At 39.6% G+C, this 27,535-nt stretch overlaps 1 protein-coding gene across 4 annotated transcripts in view; it reads left to right on the top strand.

Moving 5' to 3' along the window:
- PHEX (phosphate regulating endopeptidase X-linked) overlaps nucleotides 1–21,659 on the top strand; it is a 125,979-nt gene extending 104,320 nt beyond the window's left edge. For 2 of the 4 annotated variants that reach the window (XM_005503727.3, XM_065071368.1), the window contains 7 exons: nucleotides 2,266–2,320; nucleotides 5,653–5,720; nucleotides 7,729–7,859; nucleotides 10,865–10,930; nucleotides 11,085–11,189; nucleotides 12,712–12,788; nucleotides 16,516–21,659. In XM_005503727.3, coding sequence (XP_005503784.1) covers nucleotides 2,266–2,320; nucleotides 5,653–5,720; nucleotides 7,729–7,859; nucleotides 10,865–10,930; nucleotides 11,085–11,189; nucleotides 12,712–12,788; nucleotides 16,516–16,618 — 605 coding nt within the window. In that variant the 3' untranslated portion in view covers nucleotides 16,619–21,659. Of the gene's footprint in view, nucleotides 1–2,265; nucleotides 2,321–5,652; nucleotides 5,721–7,728; nucleotides 7,860–10,864; nucleotides 10,931–11,084; nucleotides 11,195–12,711; nucleotides 12,789–16,515 lie in introns of those variants that run through there. The other 2 variants (XM_065071386.1, XM_065071383.1) reach the window with 1 other exon arrangement.
- Nucleotides 21,660–27,535: the final 5,876 nt, after the last annotated feature.

Here is a 27,535-nt window from a genome sequence, read left to right as displayed (position 1 = left end):
CCTGCAAATACTTCCTAAGCTTCCTTTAGTGCAATCAAACTACAAAGGTGTTTCACACAGCTGCCCAGAAACAGAAACCACTCCTTCAAGAAGCTCTATGCTCAGGTATGTCTTAACTAAAATGGATTCTGACTTTGAGTATAATAATTATCAAAGTGTTGTGTGGATTCAGGATTGAAACTTCTTCCAGTTCATTCACATGACTTGCTCAGGGAAAACTTTATCTCATGGCTTAACTCATGTCTGATGGTGTCTCAAAAACATCCTATGAAGACACCTTCAGATTATATTTCTTAAATGGATGAGTCTAAGTGAAGGTGTGCACCTAGTTCACTGCAGATAATGTATATTACCTCTACATGGCCCACAGACAGGTGCAAACTCACTACTTAAGTCTATATCTGGACAAAATAATTGCATCTCCTGATGAGATCTTGACAGCCCCTTGGTGTGGTGCAAGGCACAGAGGACTGTGTGATCCCTAAATGGAATTTGTGGGGTGACTGTACTGCCTTGGTTCATATCATCTTCAGTATGGACTCATTTGTTCATTTTGGCAACAGTTCCTCTCATCTGCTGTAAAAGGAAGAGAATAATTCAGGGTTTGTGTACCCTAATGTTCCTTCATTAAATGGTCTCTGGCATGTCCAAAAACATTTCTTGAGGTTCAATATTTGGAAGGAATCAGGCAATGTAGTTCAGACTAGAGTTCCAGCTCTTAACACCAACTCGTAACTTAGTAGTACTAGCAGGCAATTTTCATCAGGTTGCATGAGTGTGCCATTTCTGTGAGATATATAAAAGCATACATAGTAAATACACTTTTGTGTGTCCTGGGAAGCAAAGAGAGTTAGATCAGGAAAACTTTGTCCTTGACATTGGTACAATTGTGTTTTGCAGCACTAGAAAAACAAATGATAACAAAAAACAAACCAACATCTAGAGAAGAAGAAGAAAAGAACAACACACACACACACACACACCCATCACGTTTTGTAAGCTAGTTGCAAACAGGTAGTCAAGGCAGCCAGGGAGGAGCAGCAGAAAAAAGCAGTGAGGCAGGCCAGGAGGACATGCCACTTGCCAAATCATTTGACATGAATTACACTCAGCATATTGCCTTTAGAGACTTTGTAAGGAAAAGACAAAAGTCTTGCTTGATGACTTGTCTCAGGTACAAAGAAATTCCTGTTCTATCTGTCAACAAAATACTGAAAAGGGTCAGAATCAAGGAAATGCAGTTTTTGTTTCAATCTGAGTGGCCAGGTGATTTCATGAAGAGAGACCCACAAGCTGAAGCAGAGATTCCCGGGAAAGCAAGTGAATCACCTGTGGAAACTGGTTCCTCATTGACAAGTTGATGTCCATGAGAGGTAACCTTCAAAGTAGGTGTATGCCCACACTTTACGTGGGAATTCATAGCGTGAGACATCAAATTCCACATTTGAGTCTGGAAGGATTGCACTTTTCTCCAGCATTCAAAACTTTGACCTTGTCTGTTTTATTTAGCAGTTTGTTAGCTGTTAACATGATCTACTCCGCTGTCTTCAGAATCATGGCACTGAAATGTCATTCAGGAATTAGAAATAGACTTGTGACTTTGAGGAACAATTTCCATTCCTATGTGCAACATCAGTAGATCATCACTCACTAGAATGTCTCCACTGATAGCTTTTTAGCAACTAGTTAGTCTACCAGAAGCAGCCAAGAAATGCCTGTAGCTAGACTGATTCTACAGCCTTAATAGTCTATAGCTCTCTTTTACCTAAGTGTGTGTGTTCAATTACCTTTGATTTTCATAGACACTGTGGAGTTAGGCTTACATTTGGTCACTTCCGTATGTCTCTTGCTGCACTGAAGCCTCACTGAGCTAAGTTTCCTCATTCTTTTTGCATTTTGCCTATATATTCTCTGTTAACATCTGAGGGCAATCCAATAGTTCTTTTTCACAGGAAACACTTGGTGTTTATTTACAGGAGCACATGCATTTCTATAGACAGATATGCATGTAAACACAGAAGAAAATAAAGTTCTTGCAGTGCAGCTTCTTGTTGCCATCATGTTCCTGAAGGAGGGAGAATCTCTGCTTCTTTCTAAAGATCCTCTCTACCTCATTCTGAAACTACCACCTGAGGGAAAGCTCCTATAGCAAAACCTTCTGAAACTTAACAGAAAAGGTTATAAAATCCAAATCCTGGAGCCTTGTGCCTGGTATTCAGCTGTATTGAACTAGGGACCTCACTATTACTGTTTTTGCTGTTGCAGGATTCCCAGCAGGAGAACTACAAAAGCCTTTCTTTTGGGGAACAGAGTATCCTAGGTAAGTAAAGCACCAAGGAACTACTTACACCCAGAAATGAGGAATAACAGGAAAAGGTATTGGAAATACATATCGACAGAGAAGAGGGCATAGAGAAGAAGGCTACACTGCTGACGACCTACAGGTAGCACACAGGAATTATTGTGTTGTCCTTCTGTGGGGAAAGCTTGGCCTTTAGGCTGTGTGTTCTCCCCTACTGCATCCTGCTTGTATTATTGAAAAACCAGACTTTGAAAACTGCTGCTTTGTGTGATTACTTTTCTTACCCTTGGGATCTGTATCTGTTGCTGTTACCTTAAACTGATGACTGATTTCTCAGAGGAATTGCTAATTAAGTGCACCTGAGTGGAAGTGTTTCAATGCTACAGCATGAAGATGCAGCAGTGCGCACACGGCAGGTATTAAAAGGAATTGTAAATCAGGTACCTAACACTTCCTGAACAGAAGTGAATACCCTGAGAAGCCATTTATTATCAGTTTATTGTTCTCTTTCTGCTAATATCTAAGATTAACAGTGGGCCCTTGCCTGTGCCTTTTGAGGTACATGAGAATGCCTTTGAGTGCATAAGTGATTGCCTGAGCAGCCTCATGCACTATTGTAGCTGAGGAAGAGTAATTATAGGTCACATATATTTAATTTTGAAAAATCACTGCATTTGTGCAGTTCAATGACTTTCTATTTTAGGACAAGATAAGACCATGAAAAGTTTCTGACAGCAGTTCCTGAAAGCTATTCTGCAGTTATAGAAAGCCAGTTACTGGTGAAACATATCCTTAATAAATCTTTGTTAAAAAAAAGAAAAAAATTAAAACATTTTGAGATTGCCATATTCCAATCTGTATGTGTCCTTGTAAACAGGAAATTTGACAATATATATAGAGAGACACATTCAATTTAGGAACAAATGAATTTGCATTTGAAGAGAATTGTTATGAGCCAGGTGACTTTCTAAGTGGTTAATTGGGGAGAGAAGAAAGTCCTTTCTTGTTAAGGTGAGCTTATTTTCTGGTGCAGTTATTGCAGACCTGTTTCCAGCTTTGCTTTCTGAAGAGATTTCTCTGTACCCTGACCTTCTTCCATAGCGATAAAATTGTGGTTCTTTCAAAGAATTACACTTTGCTCATTTCTCTTGTTTAAAGGTTACCTTCACTTAAATTGGTTTTTCTTGAGTACATCTCAAAATGAAATTTAGTAAACAAATGTAACTGTTTTGTATCAGACAACAGATTGCTTTTGTCCTTGAAATATTCTGGCTCTGTTTTCTATCTGCTTATAAGAAACAGTACATGGCACTGGAACAGAAAAATCATCAAGAAGTCATCAGCATTTGCTCGAAAACTGATTTAGCAAATATTTAACATTTAGTGGAGTTTTAGTGTCCAATTCCAGCATAACCACTATAAAACAGCTGCATCTATTTGCATAAAGGCAAGCTAAGTTTTGACTTTACATCTCAGGACATTAAATAGAACACTATTCAAATGCCATGTGTCATAGTTACAGGTCTTCAATGCCAGATATATTGAAATAGAAACTTCAAGCTGCTTGAGTCAGTAGCTTCCTTACAGTCCTCTGAACCTCCCTGGACCCCAGAAAATTTCCCCTGTAATATGGTACCTGTTGAGCTGCACCATATCCCCTCCATCTCTGTCCAGCTGTGCTCCAGGAGTGAAAAGGATGAACAGAGCTGGGAGCATTTCTGGCAAAAATGTTGTTGAGCTGGACAAAATGCTGAAGGGGGTTCACAGCAACAAAGGCCAAAATTTACCCCAATACTCAGCCCATCTTTTGGAGCTGGGGGAAGCTCCAGGACTGATGAGGCACCAGTCTGTTGTTTGTCCCTGCAACTCACGGTGACCAAGAACCTTAGAGGAAAAATAAGATGTATTTAGTAATACGGCCTTTTGGTTCTTCTTGACCCCTACATGTTTTAGGCCATTCTTTGTATACTTCTCTAGCTGCAAAAGATGCTGTACAATCACTTCAGATATGGAAAACAAGTGTAATATAGTACCTTTAGTATGGATAATTATCACTGTGTGCTACACAAAATTACAAATTTGTCACACAAAAGGATGGTATTTCCATTGCTGAAATGTATAGTGGTAACTAGCATCTTTTAGCAAAGGTTTGCAATAGTACTTGGGAAAAAAAAAAAAAAAAACAAAACCAAAACCAACCAACCAACCTAGCAACCAAAAAACCAAACAAACACACAAAGAAACCAACAGAAAACCCCAAACACAACAAACAAAAACCAAAACACAAAAACCCCCTACCAAATGAAGAAAAGTAGGGAAGATTATATCACATGTGAATTACCTTTCAGGAAAGAAAAAATCAAAGAGAAGAATTGTCATGGGAGCATGGGAATTGAATGATATAATACTTTTTGGGCATGACTGAGATGAGCAATTAGTGTGCAATGGATCATTAGGTCCAGTAATAACATATCACATCAAAACCGTCTGCCTTTCTCCTATTTCAATACAATGTGTTAGAAATACTATGAGCTACTTTGAAATATGACGTCTCAACAACTGAAATAATTAAAATCACAAAGAACAACTTAACAAAAAAAGTGATGCATTTAATAGATCACATTCCTCCTGCGATATCCACTGCATTTGATATAAAAAAAGCCCCAAACCTTCAGCTCTTTCATCCCTATTTCTCCCAGATGCATGGGGTTTTTTTATATAATAAGGAAAATATAAATAATTGCAAATCAAAAATACAAAATATTTCTTTCTATTCTGTTTCCGTGGTGCATTATATCTGACTATAGATCATGTCCCATTCCTGGGCAGGTGCAAAGAAATCGTCTAACCTCTTTTTTAAAAAAATAAGGGAGAACTGTTTAATGGTTTACAAACTAGAGTCAGTCATTGTCGTCTATTTGTGCATGCCAGTGCAGAATGATTGGAAGTGGCATTACAGAAACACATTGCAGCCTTTGATCTGTTTTTGACTCATGATGATGCTAAGAGAATAATTTCACCTATAACTTTGTCCTGTTCTCATTTAGAATACACACAATGCAGTCAGCTGAAGGAGACATCTTGGAGCTCATTTGATGCTAGTAAGAGATTTGATTAGAAGAGTGAACCATCACAATGTTTTTCAAAGTATTACATTAAAGGTTGTTTTTAAACAAGTAAGGGTTTAACATTCAGGCTTTCGAAAATTTTAAGTCAAAATTGTGCAGGAATGATTTTTAGTCCCATTTCTTCCCCTGTTTAAGTAAATAATGATCTTCTCTGATGTCTTCTGCCCTTTAGTATTAATGCATGTGGACACTTTCTGAGGAAACCACTTCTTTGTGTTACAGGTCATTAAGCTACGGTGCCATAGGAGTAATTGTTGGCCATGAGTTTACTCATGGATTTGATAGCAATGGTGAGTATTTGTGCTTATGTTGATAACTTTTTTTTTCCAAATTGACAGATTAGAGTGATTGTATATAAAAAAGCTATAGCTTTTTAATTGTTTTGACTCTAAACAATGCTGAATTATGTAACAAACATCTCAAGTTGTATTTTTTTATTTATTTGCATACATTCTTGCTTGTCGGAACCAGATTTTCTCTGATAAGGCACGCCACAAGTTTGACACATTCTGTTTATTTTGAGTGGAAATTAAATCAACAATAGATTCAGAAGGTCCTGGCTGGGGGGAGTGAGTAGGGCAATGAGACTTTTCTCAAAATGCATTTATGTACAAATACTGAAATACAGCACAGAAACAAAAGTGGAATGGAAAATGTATTGCAAAATATTAAAAAAGAAGAAACACTCTGAAAATGTCAAACCAACTGTCTGGAAAACTGGGTGTAATGGGGCATTGCCACCATCTAACTCTGGCTATCTCAGTAAAGTACTTTTTAAAACAGGGCTCCTGAGAGAGGGAGGGGGAGAGAGAGAGAAACATGAACCTACTCCTCCAGGGAGCAATTCTGAGCGTCTGACTCACTATCTAGAGAAACCTCTTTCCACTGAAAATATAAAGAGTTTAAGGAAGGCAAGCTTATAGCTCACTGCCCAATTAAAGTTAGGTTGCTTACGTTGCATTACTTTGAATACTTTTTAAAAAATAAAAGGAATACCTTGTGTCCTATTGGCACTGCTCTGCAACATTTTGCTTAAGCAAACACTACAGAATGGAAAAATGTTTCTTCACAAACTCCCACCTGCCCAACCACTTCCATGTCATACTAGTTATGGTGTAGCAAGTGTATCCATGCATTTGAATGGATAGTTTGATTTGATAAACTTGTCTTCTGGTACTGACCTTCATTTGAACTTCATTTGACCTTCATTTGGCAAGGTTAAGAGCCCATGCTACAGAGAATATTGCACAATGTGAGGGCCGGCTGATTGGCCATCCTGCAGTGTGATGTGAAAGGCCTGCACTTAGTCTTCAGTGCTGACCCAGCGTTTCTAAAGTTCTGGCAATCAGGTCTTCTGTAGTATTTTGTTGCGGAAAGGTAGGCACAAGACATGTTAGGACTTTTTTCAGGGCAAGTTTAGCTGCCCATGTGTATGTAACCTTGCTCTGTGATTCGAGTCTTTGTTATGACTGCAGGGAAGAAAGACAGGGAGCAGACAGTAGGCATACCGAGTACTGAAAATGTTCTCTTTGATCTTTTTATTTCCTTTTTCTTTCCACCCCTCTGTGTGTTATCTTGTTCAAGATGACAAATTCCCTAAAGATGTATATATTTCTATATTTGAAAGGTAAGAGACTTGGCCAGAGATAGTGGTCTGCTTAGGGAACCAAATCTTAGGTTCCTTTCTGACTGGCTGGAGATATGCTGGAGATTAGACACTTTCTTACAGATAAAATGGAGCAGGGGATCTGAGATTGACTCATCCACAAACCATGGCTGTAACCATCAGCCTGGGCAATGGGATGTATGTATTCTCATTGCTTCCACGAATAGGGTGCAAATATTCTAGTTTTATTCCAAGGCAAAAATTGAAACTTCAGAAGTTTTCATGAAATTGATTTTTTTTTTGCTGGTCAAGCATATAATTAATTAATAATTAATTAATTATCATCAGGTTTGCAGAATCAAAGACCTGTGGGCTGAGGATGAAAAATACTCACAATTATACTTACAAGAAGGCTCATACGCCTCTTACATTCTGTAATTATAAAATGTACAATAGAACTCATTAGTCACTGCTATGTTTTTCTGAAAATGGAAATTATGACAATAAATAGAATGCCAACATTTCACCACTGACTTGAGTGGGATCAAGATTTTGCTCACTGATCTTATCCATTTTTTATACACACGAGTATATTCACCTCTCATTTCTGTGATGGTGACAGTTTCCAAAACTGGAAAAGTATTGGGCTCTCTACAACAACAGCATTTTATTTATTTTTTTTTTTTTTTAAGGTCGGAAATATGACAAAAATGGAAATTTAGACCCTTGGTGGACAACTGACTCTGAAGAGAAATTTAAAGAGAAAACAAAATGCATGATTGATCAATACAGCAACTACTACTGGAAGAGAGCTGGCTTACATGTATGTAGAATACCAGTGATTGAAAGCAGGGGTGCATTAGGAGTTTTTGGATTCTTTAAGTCATCTTTTTCTAAATCACAACATATTGGGATATTAGGCTACCGACTTCATTTCTCATAACAAATCATTTTTTGAAGCGAATAATTGTGATAAAAATTGTCTGTCAGATTTGATTAGTCCAGTCAAATAGTGCTACCCACGTCCTGGTGACAGGGTTAAACCATTTCTCCCCATCACGCTGTATTGGAATCAGAAAAAGAAGATGAAGCCACTCAACAGGGTTGGTCTAATTGCTGTGAGCATGTTAAATGTCTTCTGAAGATGAGGTCCATAATGAAAACTGAGCAGTGATTGTTTTTGAAAAAGAATAATATCATAGCTAGTTTTATAGATTCCTTTAGCAATTCCACCTGTTATTTATTACAGCTCTAAAATGAACGCATAAACCCTACTTTATTTCAGATTCAGCTCTTGCTATTTCTTCCATGTGTGCGTGCAGACCTAATTGGTATCTCAAATGAAGGGAGTATGATAGTAGTAGCTCACAGAAAAGGACTGAGAAAGAAAGTTCAAGGGAATGGTTTCTGTTTCATTGTCTATCAGACCTATGGGCTTCTCTGAAAATGTGCACATCATGTAAGTGTCCAAAATGAATGATAGATCCCAGACATCAGAAATCAGTAGCTAAAATTCCAGTAATGTTGGCTGGGACGTATTTTTAATATTAATTTTCAGGAGAAACACATACCCACCCCCTACTCTGTTCTACCACCTCTAATTACATTTCAGAATCAGAAATACAATTATTTCTTTGTCTTTTAAGAATAGAAAGGTCACAATGAATGCTTAGCAATAATTTCAACACTTTGTCCAGGCTGTTTGTATTAGTTTCAGAGTTAACAAGGCCATATTGTAGTCCAGTCCGAAGTCCAACAACTCAGACTTGACACACTTTATATAAGCTAATTTATAAATAAAAGATCTCAGGCTCATTCCTGAATATCTGTAGGACAAAAACTATCAATACAAAAGTACCATTTAAAGAAGGTCATTAAAACCTTCCCCAAGGACGTGACTGAGGCCTTCCCATGCTCCTGCCTTTGGCTTGACCACCCCCTTCACCTTCTACAGTCTCTTTTGAGGTGGGTTAGATCTGAATTTCCCTTCCAGTGTAGCTATTGCTTTTGAAGTCTGTGGATGAGATTGCTAGAGGGATCCTGTTACCCACAGCCTTGTCATCTGTGAGGCTTTCCCCTCTTACGTCTATGGGATAACCTAAAGCACTTTTAACATGATAGAAGAAGATTCTTGTTATTTTTTCTTCCATATTTTATAGCTTCTGTATGAAGAGCAATGCATGCAAAGAGTTTTTTTCTGCTTGTCATTTACATCAATATTTGTACATTCTGCAGATTTTTTTACCCCTGCATGAATATTTTACATGGTTCAAGAAACCTATTTACTCTTCTTTCTCATCTCATTTGCAATAAAATTGCCTTCAGAAAAGAAGCATAATGAAAGAAAAAGTGGGTATAGAAATAGCTTCAGAGTGCAGTAATCACATAAAGTCATCCGATCACATAAAGGGCTTTTTGTCGTCCCTGAGCCCAGTCACGAACTGTCTGCACACAGTAGTCTCAGATACCTGACCCAGAGCTGCCTGAGATCAGCAGAAAGACTTCTTCCACCTACTAAAATGACCTGTGGCCCAAGTGCCACTGCTAGGTTACTCTCATCTTATGCTCTAAATCAGTCTACTTCACAAGCCCACTGCAAGAAAAATGTGTGGGTAGGTAGACCAGGAAAATAAGGCAGCTGCTGTGTGTGTATGTTCTCTGTTGTCCCAGCACTTTTTCTCCTAAAAGCCTCTCTCCCACCTCCATCCCCATCCTCCTGAGGTCAGGGATGGCTGGCAGGAAAGGGGTGCTCTTTATGCTCCCATTTCTGCTTTGGTACACCCTTGGGTGTAACACTGGACCCAAGGCATCAAGCAAGATGCCTTGAGTCCAATCTGGGTGCTTGTCTGCACTGAGTGGTAGGGCCATGCACACATACCTGGGTGTTCTCTAGGTCTTTTTACTTCTTCTCCCTAATTTTCCCTTTATCATCCTGAAACTAAGGTGGGGGCTGGCACCTACCCCCATACTTGTTCCTGCAGCATGGGAGACCCTGTCATCAGAGGATTTGCAGGACAGCGTTGACCTCCAGAGCTCTGCTCAAAACTGTGCTCAGTTACCTTTCTTGTTCAGGGCATATCAGAGAGTAAAACTGCTTAATTACAAATACAGTTTGTTAACACGAAGACCCTAGTAGGCTGGGTGATCAGAGGTAACACTGCACTTGCAGAAATGAGGATTTCTTTGTAACGATACTGCACTTAGTAATACCAGGAGACTGGCTTTTTCAGGAAGTTTAGATAGCACTGCTTCTTGCAATGTATTTTTGTTGTTATTGCTCTTGGAATCAATACCAGTGAAAAGCAATGTGGATCTCCTTTGCACCTAATTATAGAGCACTGGATATACTATCAATTTCAATTCTGTCTCCAACAGTTATTTTTAGTTATGCCTTCTTAGGTTATGACTTTAAAAATATTTTAGCATCCCAGCAGTACATAAAGAGTTTTGTAGAAAAACAAATATAACTTTTTAGATAAAAGTCTAAGAAAGGGGCTAATGGATGTCACATGTAACCAGACAAAAACAGTCTTCAGGGGAAAATTATTGATGTTCAAATCAAAGATCAGGGACTAGTTTCTTGAGCGTGTTTTTTCTACTACATTTTGTCCTAGAGATCTAGGACCAGAGCCAGGATAACCCATCATGGAGAATTGTTTACTGACAGTTTTCACATTTGAAACCCAGTTTTCTTTAGTAGTGATATAATGGTTGAAATTGGCTGAGGTAATTCTTGCTTTATTTTATTTTTTTCCCCTGTTTCTTGAATTTGATCAAGAAGGAAGTTCAGAAACTAGTTAAATGACTGATGTTCTTTCATTTTGCCAGGTGAAAGGCAAGAGAACTTTGGCAGAAAACATTGCAGATAATGGAGGTTTGCGAGAGGCTTTCAGGGTAAGCAGATGAAAGATATCTAAAACATAGTATTAATTAAAAAAAAGAAAAAGGATGTGATTAGGTTCCAAGTCACTGAAAGGCACTAAGTTGTTTTTTGTTGTTGTTTGGGTTTTTTGTTTCTTTTGTTTGTTTGGTTTGGTTTTTGTACCAGGCATACAGGAGATGGATTGCAGAAAAGAGGGGAGGAGAAGAGGAACCTTTACTGCCAGGCCTTGAGTTCACACACAATCAGCTTTTCTTTCTAAGCTATGCCCATGTGAGTAGTACAAATGTATTTTGAGTCACTGTCTGTTAACCTGCACAATGTACACTGCAGAGATGAGTCGGCTTTGTTTCAACAATCTGCACTAGCCAAACCCAGACTTTTAAGGGTATAAGCAGAAACTTCTTCTTGTGAGACTATTATTTCTTTTCTCTTTCTCTCTTTGTCCTCATCTATGTAGCCCTGGTGCTGTAACTGCTAAAATAATTGTTGGTTTTGCACAGTGTTGTCATGGCAGCTTTCTGTCCTCTTGCTGTTTCCCCCCACTGTAAGGATCTTCTTGCACACATTGACTCCTTAACCTCTTTCCATTTTAGCTTCCCAGTTTTCTGGTGCTTGCCATATGCAGTGGTTTCTGACTGTTTCCACCACAGACTCCTGTTGCAAATGTACCACCACCTTTCGTTACTGAACATATTGTTCAGGGAAACCAGGCAGCAGTGAAGAAAATCTTAGTTTATTTTTTCCCATCTTTGTTTGCTGTATGTTAAGTCTGCTGCAGTAAAACTTTGAGAAGGGATGTGAGTGTTTTAGAAAAACATGGAACAATGGGGAGAATCAGAAATTATTTAATTGGCTAAGAGAGTTGGGACAAACTCCCTATATGAGGAGTAAAAGTTGGACTATATGGCTTTGCCCACCAGTTGAAAGAAAGAATAATCTAAAACTGAAGAAACAGGACCCAATGCAACCAATATTGTTTTTTAACCAACTCTGATTGAAAATCACTCCTTTGCCAATAGTCAATGTAGCAGTGTATGGGTCTATGGTCACTTAACTTTGACAATATCGACCATCTTCAGCCAGGTAAAATTTCACTGAAGTCCACATATCCTGTGGGCAGTCTGGTCTAAAGGATTTTGTCAATAGCAAACATTCATCACAAGGGCTTAGGTAAGGTAAAGGCTATTTAAATGATTTTTTTTTGTGCAATAGATACAGCATAAGAGGGATTATTCAGTTGTGCTAATGTTCTCTCTACCTTTTTTTGTAGTCAATTACAATTGGGTCAAGTTAATAGTGAGCTGGGGACCACCAATGGAAACTTGACAAATGTGTAATTTCAACAGAAACTGACATTGCAACACGTAACAAATGTGTCGGGTAATATAGCTGCAATTCTAGAGATAATAGGCATCGTTAGATGTACCTTTCATACACATTACAAAGCTTTAAGACCAAGAAGCATGCTTGTTAATTGTTAAGGCATCAGACATGCAGTGCAAGCTAACATTATAGAGAACCCACAAAAAAGTACCAGTAAAGTGGCTATGATTAGATGATGGGAATGAGTGGGTGGAGACTGGATCCATTAAAGGATTTGAAAAACATGAGGGTGTACCAACAGAAAACTGCAAGTTAGGAAAAGGTGAAAAAAAATAGGAGTTTGTGGTGTCTTTCCATTTTGTGCATTCTGCAAGTCATAGCCACCTTACAAACAGTGACGTTATGTTCTACTTTACTTCCAAAGTCATCCCAGATAACACACCTATTTCTGCTTTTTATCTTTTATTAGGTAAGATGCAACTCTTTTAGACCAGAATCTGCAAGAGAGCAAATCTATGTTGGAGCTCACAGCCCTCCTCAGTTCAGGTAATGCAAATAACGTATAACTCAGTATATAGACAGAATCAATCACTGCAGCATACAAGTGCAGAAATTTAGCATGTTAAGAGGGGCTTAAGAGCAAACATAAAATTGGACTGTGCTCTCAGCTTAGATTGAAATTGAGCTTTTTTTATCAGCTTATCTTTCAGTATTGCAGATGCTCTTCTGTAAAAATGCGGGGCTTGCATCTGCCTTCAAAAGCAGTTGAACCAAAACACACACTGGTGCCTGTGATGTTCTATAATCATTATCAGAGTATCTAAACTGTCTCATCCATCACCTTTTTCTATGCAACTCTAGTTTAGAAAATAGTGAATATCATGAAGGTTCTTCATTTAATTGACCTGAGTTCCTCTAAAGCTTTGAAGTGAGTACCTTGAATTATGTTGAGAATGCAAAGAGAAACATACTGTGTAAGTTCAGTTCAGGATTGAATTCTTCAGTTACCCTTCAAGATACCCTTTGCTTGAAGGAGCTGTGGTAGTCCAGCCTTAACAGCATGTCTTTGCTCAAAAGTCCTCCCACAGGCTTTCCTAACCACAGACCCCCTGAACCTCAAGAAGGAGAGGGTAGAAAAGTTAGGAGGTTTAAAGACTATGTAAGAATTAGGAAGTCAAAGTTAATTTATCTGCTTCTCCACAGAGTTTGTGTGACCAAGAGCAAGTTTTTTCTGTTGGGATATATGTCAGTTGTGTTTACTTAACTAACGATTGTGTGCTTGTCTTCAGTCAAGTGCTACATTACCTCTGTATTTGGGGGAAGTATGTTAACTCCACAGGCTGATTCATAATGGAGGTGTCTCCAATACACTGGTGATTCCTACTGCTTTCTGTTGACTAAAGAAGGAACTGGGATCCCACCTGCTCCATGCCTAAATGTACATGTTACGAGCACCCTTTGTCTCATTTCTCTCTTGGTGAAGTTAAAATAGCAATGCTGCCTTCACAGGGGAGCTGTGAGGTTTCTTCATGGGTACTTTGACATATTCCCTGGACACAGCCACACCAAAACACCAAAGATACAACTATGGCATGTATGACATGCCTTGGATGAATTAAGAAATTAATTAAGAAATAATGGAACTGGAAATATGATGACACAAATATAATGTAAGCTCGGAAATCCACACTACTGTACCTTTGTGCAATACCTGTTACACCAGCTAGCTAGGGTAAAACTGGGGCAGTATGCAAATCTCCATGCCTTTCAACAACTGAAAATACATTATGACAATGAGGGTGGGAGTATCAGGCTGATCTTCAGCCTGAAGAGGGATATTTTTTTTTTCTATAATTCCTCCCCCTGTAAAGATTTTGGTAAAATATCAATCTCTTGCCTTTTAAAGTCCTCAGATTTATTTACCTATATGTATGTTTATATATTCTCAATGAATACATAGCTACATTGCTATGAGATCATGCAAATCACAAACTATACAGTGAAGCCTGGAGACAGAGCATTCATGAGGAAAACCCATGAAGGAATTGGGCTAAGAAAGAAAATTCCAGCGAAGATTATATGAATTTGGGGTCTAGAAAATATAGACAAAACTTTTTCTTACTTTTTATGTGAGATACTCAGAACAGGCTTCTATTTCAGACCTGAAGAAAAATTATGGTACTTGTTTCTTCTTGCAAATCGTATCAATAGGGCTAAAAATTTATATTATCTATTTCTCTCAACCTTGCTTCATTTATGTCCCAAGACCATTATGATTATAACAGCAGTAAAGCTAGTTTCAGCATTGGCAGCTTTTGCTATCCAAAAAGCCCAAACAGTTCTTTTAAGGTAATTATAAAAAGTAACTATAAAAGATTACAGAAATGAGAAACATCTTGAGCATAGGTGTGAACATCTGAGCTAGTCACCCCAGGTTCTCTTCACAGACCTAAAAGAATAGGTATTTTGAAAGTGTGTGTGTATACACAAATATCCTTGTATTAATAAATAAATTTGATTAGACTCTGCAAGTACATCTTTCTATTGACTGTCCAGAGTTCAGGGGAAGGTGTCTCTGCTGTAGTTCAGTGGGATGAAAGCTAGACAGTCCACTCTGATTCCACAGTTAATGACGTTCTTCACCATGAGGGTGATGAGGCACAGGCACGGGCTGCTCAGAGAAGCTGTGGATGCCCCCCCATTCCTGGGAGTTTCAAGGCCAGGCTGGATGGGGCTTTAGGCAACCTGACCTAGTGGAAGGTGGCCCTGCCCATGGCATGGAGGTTGGAGCTAGATGATCTTTATGGTCCCTTCCAACCCAAACCATTCTATGATTCTAACACCAACCCACAGGTAGAGAATTCACATGCGTGGACATAACAAAGATATTTTTCTGGTTTTATTTATTCTTAATTGGCAGGTTTTCCAGTATTAGCATGTGTCTTCACTGTTTTTGAATGCCAGTTTCAAAGTCAAATCCCCAACATGGCAGGCAGAATTCCCACCAATTTTAACAGCAGTTCTGCATGACCAGCTCTTGCTGTTCCAGTCCCTGAATATGTATTTGCAGTGTTTTTACAGTGAAGCTGTATACCTTATTTGAAGCCTAACACAATTTTGTAATTCTCCTTACAAAACTGACCTTTAGACATTTTTGCACCAGCTGACTGCAAATTTTCTTACCCATAGAAAGTCTAATCAATGTAATAAGAATGTTTTCTACCATGCTGAGCTATGCTGAGAAGCTGATTGTCTGCAATGGCGAAAAATGCCTCCCACTGCATTAAAAAGTGGGTGGAAAAGCATATAAATATCTCAGTAGATACTTTTTGGCTTTTAACTCAGGATGCTGTTTACTTTAATACCATTGCAAATTTCAGGTTACTAAATTCCAAGATGCTTAAGAGCACAAGAAAAATCGGCAAACACCACAACCCCAATCTAGCAATGCTAAAATAATAATTTCCGACAGCATGAAATAATACAGACATGAAAGCAGGAGCCAAGAATGACTGCATACAAAGAGCGAGCTCTTCCCCTGTGCCTGAAGGTGCCAGCCTGGGATGCAGACACATTGTCTAGCTTGTGCAAGGCAGGGATGTGCTGCTCTTGCAGTATCACACCATCTGTTGTGTAAGCAAGAAAGCATGGGAGCTGGTTGTGGCAGAAGCCTCAGAAAACTGATTTTTCGAAGTGTCAGAGGAGAAGGGATGCTCATGGGTGTGAGGCTGAGCTGGCTGATGCCAGACCTCCCAGCTGCAGGGTATGAAGTCCCAAGGAGCCGGCATGCGTGCGTGTGTGTGCATGGACAGGCAAAGGGTGTTAAAAGCATTGGGCTGGCATGAACCAAATCAAATCAATTCCAGCACAACCACGTTCCTACATGTTCCCACCTGCTGGACCGCAGTTGTTTGGCAGGTGCTGGAAGAAGAATTCCACTGTGCAAGGTGACTGCTGATCTCCCACCTTTGCTGTCAAGGGTCAGATTAGAAAATTGTTCTAAATGGCATAGTATCCACAAAATGCAATTAGTTTTTGTTGGGTTTCTAGCAGAGTAAGATGCTTCTCAAAGCTCAAAATGAAACAATATTGTCCTCACCTTAAATTGGAGTGCTTCTCCTGAACTTTTTGGTTCTATTTGTGGAGAAATGACACGAGAAGCCTGAAAATTCAACCTGAAGTGAAAACACTGAAACACTTACAGGCCTGTAGTGTTAAACAGAAGACAATGTGCACATTGGTTTGGTTTGTTTTTTTTTTTTTGTCTTTGCAGAGTTATCGGTGCTATGAGCAACTTTGAAGAGTTCCGTAAAGCTTTCAATTGCCCAACAAATACAACGATGAACCGAGGGGCAGAATCCTGCCGGCTGTGGTAGACGTGCCTTCCAGGTCTTCTGTCAAGAGGTGTCCGTGATGTGAACTGCTGCACCTGAGCACAAGCCCACTGCTGGAGTTTCAGAATTGCAATCTGGAGAGGTGTTACTTCAAATGCGTCTTCCTTATCCATGCTGATAACCTGCATGGATCTAATCATTCTCTATCTAGAACCTAGAAATTTTTGAAATAGGAAAAAAGGATAGGTTTTCTTTAATAATAATAATAATAATAATAATAATAATAATAATAATAATAATAAAAGGAACTCCTTTTGTCCATAAAGCTGCTCCTCTTCATCTGCAGTTGCATTGCTGTTGATGGATAACTGCCATTATCAATTCTAATTCCTGATTTATAGTTGAGCAAGAGGTAAATGCTAAAATCCACTTTTAATCTATTGCTCTGTGGGGGTGCTATGCAGAATGCTATCACACAAAATTTATTCTTTCTGGATGAAGAAATTCATGAGACCTGCTATAAAGCCAGCTCTGATCTGCTGTGTGATACAGCATTTTCATAACTTAAGCTGTCAGTGCCCAGCATGCCATAAATGATGTTGCATGATGTAAAGACACAAGACTTTATATAAATTAAGTTTAATATGTTGGATTAGTGCCTCAGGTTTTGGAACAGTTTCAAACTGAGGAAGGACCTCATGGTTTCCATCTGCTTGGACTAAACAGAAAGGATACATGTCAGATCCTGGCCTTTTTTAATTTTAGAACAGCTTATGATAAAAATCAATGTATGGTGAAAATCAGAAACTTGCAGAGGGAATTCCCAGCACCATGATACTCAGAAATGGTACAGCACTTACTCCGATTTACAATATGGGCAATTTTTTTCCCCAGAGATGAGTTTTGCCTTGTGCTGAAGGTAGCTTCACCTACATTTATTTTTGAGCCTTAAATACTACACCAGTTTTAACTTAGGGATTTCTTAGTGTCTAGGTCTTACAGTGGAATGGAAGTAGGGTGCATGTCTGTCCTCATGTTCTGCATAGGGCAGGGTGACTTGTGATTTTAACAAAAGAGAATATGTGACTGAAAAACAGAGCACCATCAGTATTTGACTTGTCTGGATAAAAAGAGCAATTCGAGAGAAGAGGTCTTTTAAATACAGAATACAGGCAGGCCGGTTGAATTTTTCATTTGTTTTCTAAGAATTTTCATATAAAACCATATTTTATTGCAGCAGAAAAACTTCAACACGTAACTATTACTGGGGGTGCTGAGGGGGGGATGCAAGAAAACAGCCTTTTCTTCCTCAGCAGAAAGATATGTGTTTAACTAGTATTTATTTATACCTTGTGCATTCATTCATTTTTACATGGTAGAGTTTTTTCAAATGGAGAGGTGGTTTCTTTAGACTGATTTAGTTACTGCAATTCTATATACATCTCTGTGTGTATAAACATATATATATATACAAAAAATAGATAAATTCTTCTATTTGCTTAAATTTTATCAGTATATATATGTTAGTAAGACAAACTTTTTTTTTACAAGGATTGGTCGAATATTGTCTAACAGTCAAGGTGGAAGAAGGTTCAACTGAAGCTAAGTTTTTGCAAATGGGGTTAGCTTCCTATGTTTCTTTATAAAGAAGGGGGACAGCATGGAAACCTAATTTATTGAAGGGAAGGAAGCTGAGAACCCTGAACTCAAGGCACTGTTACCACTTCATAGAAACAAAACATTACATTTTGGGACCAGGATTGTTTGTTTGTTTGTTTGTTTTTAATTTTCCATGAAAAAGTCGAAGTTTTCTTAAGAAAAAAAGCACTTTTGCTTCCTTCAAGCCAGCTCTCTTCTTGAGTTAGATGGATTACAGTTTGTCATTTGAAGAGCCACTGCCATTTTTTTTTTTTTTTCCTGGAGATATTTTTCATGTAAACTGTTCAGGTGGCAGTATTTTCATAAAGACTTTTGCAAACAAGCAGATATGGATCTTGAGCAAAGTGATACTGTTTTCCTACTAAAGGAAAAGTTTCTTAGCAAACTGAATAGTCTACTGACTTAATTTCTGTGCTCATATAAGCACTGACACAACTTGATGTTGATTGCTTTGGATCAATAGCATAAAGTTCAGGGGTGACACCCTGGCCCCATTAAAGTTGCTACCAATACAGTTATTGTCCTCAGAAAAGTCAGGACAACGACTCAGATACTTATCTAAACTTTCTAAATTACTGGACTATGCAAAGCTGGGTTCACAACAGTCAGCTTTGAGTTTTCTAATTTTATCTCTTAGGTCAGAGATACATTTGCAAGAGCTTCTCTCTCATGGCTGTTTTCCAGTGGGATAGATTCTGACATTTTGTGGTTTATGGGGTTGTTTCTCTGTACTGGATAGTGATTTCTTCTAAAATGCCTTATGTTCACTGCCTTAAATATCATTCTTGTTGCTCCTTGCTAGGTTCAGGTCTTTCATGTTTAATATCAAGGATTTTTGAACTGTGGCATACATATTCCCAACAGCACAGGAATCACTGCAAAAGTGTCTCATCCTTGCTAGGGTGAGCACCCATCTCCTACAGCAAGCAGTGGCTAGGTCCTGGGCTGGGGGATAGTGAGGGGCTGGAGGGTTTGGAGGCAATGCACTAGGAGGGAGGAAGAGGAGGTATGGCCAGACTTTGGACCCTGATTTTTAGATGTTGAGACAGGGCCTACACGCTGCCAGGAAGAAGTCCTTGCTGCCGACCAACATGTTCATTGGTACTATCCAAGTTTGGGGAATCCTTGCTGTTGATGCAGGATTTCAGTGTCTTGGGCTTAGGTCTTAAATATGTCCACAGAAGGATCCTGGCCTGCCTCACCTGCCTGCTTTTTACCTCAAACCAAACAACTATTACAATTTACAACTATTGCAATTTACAGTTCGCTTTGGAGTCAACTGTTAAGGTATCAGTTGGAAAGCAAAGCAGAAGGTAATTAAACTAATTCGTAAAATTCAGTCACCAAATATAGCTAAAGCATAGTGATAGTTTGTGAGGGCTCTTCCTGCTGCCTCTGGTTTATCAGACTCCATGGCCCTGCTTGGCTCCCACATTGTGCCTCCTGGGTCTATGCTAGCAAAGCCTTGCTGTGTTGCTATCAAGTTGACTTATTACTTCTATGCAAACAGACCTTTCATCATATATATTCTTCTTGCAGAATTTCTTTTTTTTTTTTTTCTTTCTAATTACCAGTAATTATGTCAACACACTTTTTCCTTCAAGCATATTGTGAAATGTTTCTTCCTGTTGGCTCAGTAATCTTCTCTTTCAACAGTCAGGAGGGGAAGGATCACCTATGAATACAACATTTTTACCTCTGTAAATTTGAAGAGATATTTTTCTACTGTGTAGACATAAAGAAACAACCCCTACTCCTGTCCCACATGCCCTTCTTTGGGTCCTGAAAATATGTAAGCCTTCTATATTGTATTCTAACCCTTATTTTTTCACTCCAACCCTGAAAACACTCAAACACCACCTTACACACTGTGAGTATTTCTGCTCAGTGCGTTGTGAAAGAGTTAGCTTCACACACAAGTAGCTCTCTGAAAAGGCAGCTGTGCTATTCACCTGTTTAGGCTGCTTAGGTATGTAAGTGACATCCAAGCTAGGTCTTGATGCTGAAGGACCAAAAAATCCAATGGCATTATACAGCTCTGCCTTATGCCCTGTGCAGGGAGACTTCAGCATTCTTTAGGTAGGAATGCTATCATGACACTAAATGTTTGAATTATTTATAAAATAATCAGATGAGTTTATGCATAACTTTTTATTGAGTATTATTCAACAAATTACATGCTTAGAAGTATATCTCATAGCAATGTTATATATATATTTGTCTCCAAAGAAATATTAAAAGCCTGACAATTCAAGAGGCAGAACTATAGTGAGTTAAAAGGTCTTCTGTGTTTGTCCTGTTAATCTGGATTCTTTGCTACTCAGTCTATTGCACTTTTTAATTTTTGTTCTTGCATAATACATCGATTGACTGTTTTAATGACAATTGTGCTAGCCAATAAAAGCTAAAGTGATGAAGAATTTTCCTATATTGCAGTATAGCAAAAGCTGTTTGGCCTGTCACTGTCAAACTCTACAATATTTTTTCTGTAATATATCGTCTTTATAAAATGTAATAAAGAGCACAATGTTATGACCCTGGGTTCTCAAGGCTACAGTTACTGCTTGACAGCCTAGGAAGGAGTTGTCTAGCCATCTTCAGCCAGAGTTTCTTAAGCTCCACTTGCCTCCACTCATCTGCTGGAGACAATTAAAATGAACAGAGGATGAACTGCTGTGGATGATGTCTGGAGGCTGCAGAGATTGCAGAAGGACAGGTGGCAGAGCTGTCCCAACCAGCAGCTGCTGGAGAATAAGAAGGTGTAAGGACAGGTGGCAAAGCTGTCCCAACCAGAAGCTGCTGGAGAATAAGAAGGTGTGGGAGAAGAGCCACCTGCCTGTCAGCCCCATTTTTTTCCTTTTGTCACAGTCCGTTCCTTTCTTGACTCACCCTTTGTAGCCTCAACTGGTTTTCAAATGCTTTAAAGCACTTTCCCTCTGCCTGAGCTTGAACTGTAGCTCACTGATGTATTTTCCCAGCCAGCATAAAGTAATGGTTTCACTGCCTTCCCAGGCTGGGATGTGACTGCAGGTAGCTCAGCTTGTTGCTGTTCCTCGCCATGTACTTCATGAGCCTAAGTATTGGTTCGAAGGGTATTCAGGTACAGTGACTGTGCCAAGGCCTTACACATTACCAACTTCTGGGCTAAGCACCCTGTTTCTTGGACTCTGACCAGTTTCCTGACACTGCTTGGGTTCCCATAAGCAGTGTTGGTGGCCCATCTCAAGGCACCATGAAGTCTGTGAGCAGTTAGGACAAGGGTTGAAGTTGGCTTTGCCACGAATTTTGAATGATGCTCTGTGGTGACACAGACTCTCAAGGCCCATAACTTCAGGCAGGCAACTCTCTACACAACTTTTGGGCTTGGGAAGGAACAGAGATTTTTGTCTTTGAAAGCCTACATCAGTTCTGTTACCTGCTTTACAGTGCAGCCTTACCAACAATTCTATGGTCAAAAGCAAAGGTTTTCATTGAGGAAGATGGATGAACAAAGCAAAGGTTGGGGTTGAAGCATGAAACCAGCCTCAGCGCAAGGAAAATATTTTGCTTAACTCTCACAGAGTTTGCTGAGCTTGCCAGCATCTTAGAAAGATGCTTTAACAACGACTGTAGATAGCCCTGAGGAATTCAGAGTTTATCTGCTACAGCAAGAGGCTGCTTCACTAATCAGACATTTTAATCCCGTTTAAAATGTAATATATATTAAAAAAAGAAAAGAAATTAAAGATTCCCAAGGGATTCTCTAACACAGCATTATGTTTTATTAAATATAACATCAAAGTTGGAAGTTACTGAGAATCAAGATAATGTGTTACACTAATTTGTGATCAAAGAAAGAGATATAATGATGTAATTTTAATCATCCATAAGCACAGTAGCTGAAGGAGATTTATGTATGAGGTTAGACACATACACAGATGCATACATGAACTCAGCGTGTGAACTTGGATGCAGTTTTTTTACAAATGTCTCTTTTATCACATCTGTATTTATTTTTTGAACCAGTGAAGAAGTGACCTGTTTCACAAAGCTTGGGGAAAGGCTTCTGAAGAGATTTTAAAGTTTTTTTCTACCACAAAGTTTATTTAAAGAGCCCGTGCTGCTTTGAGCAATGACAATGCTGATTGATTTACACGGCCAATACAATTTCAGAAGCCTGAAATGTGAGTAGCAGAGGTTTTAGCACAGGGATCTGAAAAAATATGTCACATCCTCTTACTTGAACACTAGGAAAATATTTGGGTAAAGCCAGGAAAAAAAAAATATTCTCAAATACAGCAGTTAGGGAAACAGGAATATATTAATATATGCCATGATATACAGTTAAGTAAAATGCTCTTCTAGAAGATGCAGCTGCCAAGGTGGGCCAGGGGAATGGTTCACAAAGTCACCAGATCATTTCTGCTGGGGAGAAACCTGAGGTCTGCCTTTGTAGCTGGCTGGGGAGCACATGGGTGTTCCAGCTCCATCCTCTGTGGGAGTCCCAGCACTGCACCTGCTCAGCGGTCACTCCGTCACCTGGGGGCTGGAGGGGCTGTCTGCCTTTTCTGGGGTGTCCAGAGCCCCCAGGAAAGCTGTGTCTGCAATTCTACCACAGACTTCTAGTTTTATGAACCTTTTCTGTTCTTTTACCTCAAGCACACATAACAGTTGTATGAATCAACCACTCTCCATATCATAGCATTTTAAGGAAAAAAAAAAACGCAACAGTTCCTTTACACATCTATGCTGCAAAATAAGGCAATGCCACTGTATCTTAAAAACATCTGCATGTTTTGTGGAATAGGGCTGCACATAGGGCTGCTCTTAGACTCTTCTTGCATATGCTTTCATGTCATTCTGCCAGAACGAGGCTTCAGTGGTTTGCAGTGGAGGGAGAAGAGAAACACGGAGTGACGTCTGAATAGGGAAATAAAGAAAAATTGGAAACTCTTTAGTGTTGTAAATCATTAAAAGATTTTACAAAACATTAGTACAAGTACTGCTATAAAAGATATATCTACATATGATCACAGCACAGGAAGTCTGGAAGGCTGTGCTATGTAAGCGTATATAAAAATGTCAGAAATATGAATTATTTTTAAATAAATAGAGTCTCAGGGCAAAATTCTGACCCCACTGACTTCATTGGGTGATTAACATCTGTGGGGCCAGCATTTTACTCCATCTGGATAACTGCACATAAACTTTACTGATTTAAAACTATTTGGGACATGCATTTTCTTCTAGCCAGAAAAAAAAAAATGTAGCCTTTGAGATTTTCAGAAGGTGTCTTCTCCTCTGCCATTTGCATAGGACTGACTCTCCTTACTCTCATCTAGCAGGTATTGCATTTTAATCTTTTTTAATGCTTAAAAGCTACTTTATCATAGTTTCAGAATTGCAAAATAGTTTTTTTCAACTTGACTTTCCCAGATAAGGCTCTATTAACTATTAAAGCAAACATGGTATGTCTTGTCGAACTGCGTAGGCTTATTTATGCCACTGAGGCATTTTTGGCTCCATGATGAAACAGAAAACTTCAGTGTTACCAGAGTGACAGGAAAACTTGGTGGTGACCTCCCACCACAGAGAGAGTCATGCAGAAAGAGGGCTTAGTAAGAAACAGGACACTCCCTGTGCTGCCCAGGCAGGAGTCAGCAGCAACTCCAACACCAGTTCACACTTCAGCAGTGGGTGCAATGCACTTCCTCACAAAACCAGGTTTAACCCCATTTGATTAAATCTGCTTCTTCAGGGAAGCCTCCATGAACCTGGGAGGTGGAAGTGGCTGGGGACAGGGAGAGCTGTCTTAGTGGTTGGTACACCTTGGTTCACATGAGCACTGGGGCAAGGGCTGGTGGTGCCACCCAGGAAGCTGCCAGAGTTCATGAGTTTCTCCTCTCTCATGATGGTAGATGGTGATCATCCACTTGACTCACCTGCAGCTGTGGCAGCCTCTCAGCTGAAGCCAGGCCCTGCCAACAGGGAAGTGGGTGTGCAGTGTGTGCATTGCATGTGTGCTGTGTCTCCAGCCTGCCCACTGGCTTCTTCTCATCCCCTCTCCCTCCTGTAGCTAGGCAAGACAAGGCCAAGCAGGTTTGGGAAGGGAGCATCATGGTCCCTTCCCAAGCCGCTCCAGCCAGGATAATCTGCTGGAAGGCACAGGTTTCAGCAGTGGCATGTTACAGCACCACCTGGTCCCAGATTGGGACAGTGAGAAGGATCAGGTAATCTGAGAGGCAATATAGGAACCACATAGGAAGATATCCCTGTCTATGGCAGAGGGATTGGAACTAGATCTTTAAGGTCCCTTCCAACACAAACCATGCTATGATTCTAACACTTCTTCTCCTAGCCCATGTTGAAGTCAAATGTCATTGCCTGACTTCAGGTTAACAATCATTATTTTAGCTCTTCAGCATGTGATAGAAAGACAAATTACGGAGCCTTCCTTTGTGAACACTTTCATTAGTTCAGCTGGGTTTTTCTTCATTCTGCTTTCAGTTCAGCAACAGCTAGCAGTTCAGACATGCTAGCACAGTACTCTTTGCAAGAACAACATGTGTTGAGGCAATCACTGTGTCTATATTCAGCATGCTTATTCAGCTTTGTTTTCATAAATCCAGTAATAGGCTTTCAGAGGCAATGAAGGGAAAAGAATAATTTGAAAACAAAGCTGTTGAAAAGAATACAATGCACACGCTGTAGAGAAGAGTGTGATTTTGGAGGTCTGTGCAGCTGTTTTATTTCTTTGGAGGATTTTAATCAACCTGACTACACAGGGAAGCAAAGGGATTTTTAAAACAGTGTGGTGATAATCAGCCAGAAGAGAAAACAAAGGGGAGTTTTCCCTCTCTCATATCCCTTGGTTTTATTTTCTTCCTTTCATGTGATTTTACAAATAAAAGTCCCATATTAGTTCAGTTTAATTAAAAAACAATTCATGCTGGGCTTTTGCTAGAGAACCAATTTTAGATTTTTGCCCACTATATCATTTAATCAAAGATATGCTGAACGCTTTCAAGATTGCCATGGCTGCACCAATCTGATTGCCATCTGTGTAATGGCTTTCCCAGTGGATTGGAAAAAACCTGTAATTGGACATGAGCCCATCCTTTCAAGTGGGATTAGCAGCTCTGCTGCAATCTTCCCCTATATTTCAGGGTCTGATGTTCTTGTCTTCCTCCTTATGTACTTACTATCAGTGCTGCAAAGCATCTCTCCAGTACCACCTTTTGAGTTGGGCTATACAGGCACAGAAAAGGGAAGGAGCATGGAGCTGCACTGCTGCAAAAGGCCACCTCTGCATCATCAGAAGCCAGCAACTAATGGCTGGTTAAGCCTGGGGGTGACTCTACAACATTCCTTAAAAAAAATAAAGGGGGGAGTGGGAGTGGAAATTTACCACTTTTCACTCCTAAAATCTTTCAGATGGGTTTGTCCAACATCTTGTGTTTACCTGCATCCTCTCCCTAATGGCATGCATGTCAGGCCTCAAAAGCAAAGCACCAGTGGCATTTTCCCTGCCTCAGTAGTTGTCTTCTACACATCCCACCTGGGGGTCTGAGGCTTGGTCCCTCTTCTATACTGAGCCCTGCATTGTGCGTCACCTTGCCAGCACTACCAGCTCACACAGCACCTCTCACAGAACCTTTCAACCTGGTGCAAACACAGGGTGATCTCCCTGTGATGCACCAGAGGAGTAAACATCCTTCAGGCACATCCTTGTGAGTAAAAACTCATAGAAAATCTTCAGAGCTATGGGATGTCATGTGCTGCCTTGGGCTGCCCAGGTCCAGCACTGCTCTCTGCCTGCTTTTATAGGTGTAGGAGTATTGACTAATAAACACAGATAAATTGCCTCCTCCTGTCTGGAATCCAGAGCTGTCCTTGTACATACCATTTCTGCTCTGCTCTGTGTTAGATGGAGAACTCTAGTTCAAAGTTTAGCACTGTCTTTTCTGCCAATAATAAAGGTTCCCTAGTTCATTTCCTGCTCTCCTATGATTTCCTGTGTTCAACTGGAAGTGAAGGGGTTTGTTCTCAACAAGACTGGTCTCTCTCTTACCTGCTTCCCAAGGCCAAGCACTTGTGCTCTTCAAAGCAAATGGTCTGTTCTAGGAGGTGTAAATTGTCCAGCTCTCAAGAGAACTTGAGCATTCATTTTAAAATATTTCGTATTACTCTAACTGTATTTGTTAAAAAAAAAAAAAATTGCTAAGGGAAATTGTAAAGAGAAGTAGTGGCATTTGCTAATGGATCTAATTGTTTGCTAGTGTAAAACATGTTCCTTTATTCAAATACAAAGTATGGTCTTAATGGAATAATTAATGTGGAAAAGTCTGTGGCCTGCCTTATTCAGATGCTCAAATTTGATATTCATAACGATCCCTTTTGAACTGAAAATCAATAAACCAAAGAATAATTCCTTTTGTGCCTTTTCTTATCCTTTGAGGAATAATTTTGTTTATAAAATTCTATGCCTCTGAAAAATCTGATTTTTTTTCTTCTACAGAGAAAAATATTTCTGCCAAAACCACTTGGAGCCACGTATCTCTAGAAAAGTAGGTGCTTTTCTTTAGCCCTCCCCCACTGTCAAAACTTTTCAGAGCCCAGCTTTTAGTGGACATTCAGTGTTTGCAATATTATTCAAGTGTTTGCATTGCCAAAAACATGGAAAGTCCCAAAGTGGAAGACTTAGTCTGAGTAGGGGCAAACTTGCCTCAGCACGGGGACAACACGCATAATGTTTGTCTTCTGCCAGCCCTTGTACCACAGTTGGGTCACTGGCAGCAGATAGAGCAGCACCAAAACACCTAAGTACTAACCAGCTGGCAAAAATGGGGGAGTGTATGAGGGATGTCACGTTTCAGTTGGAGAGAGATGATTTTACGGGCTTACAAAATGACTGATATGGGTTTGACGCCTGCTGTGGAAAACTTTCATTTTAAGGCATTTCCAGATCAGTTTATTGGACTGGTGTTCTATTAGGCAGCAGCTCAGGATACAAAGATAGATCAGGTTGAACTGAAGGTGACATGTCCTTGTCCAGGCACTTCTCTCAGGGTGATTGGGTGAAATATACTTGATTCCAAGTCTACATTGGGATAGGCCATGAATGATAGAACAGAAACACTTAATGTCTCATTGAAGTTAAATTTCTCAACAGGGCACATAAAATCACAGAATGTTTTGGGTTGGGAGGGACATTAAAATTCATTTAGTTCCAACCTCCCTGCCATGGGCAGGAACATCTTTCACTAAACCAGGTTGCTCAATGCCCCATACACCCTGGCCTTGAACACAGGAAGAATATCC

Source organism: Columba livia, chromosome 1 (genome assembly GCF_036013475.1).
Source record: "Columba livia isolate bColLiv1 breed racing homer chromosome 1, bColLiv1.pat.W.v2, whole genome shotgun sequence".
NCBI lineage: Eukaryota > Metazoa > Chordata > Aves > Columbiformes > Columbidae > Columba > Columba livia.
Note: the sequence above shows the minus strand (reverse complement) of the source record. Positions and strands in the feature narration are given on the sequence as shown.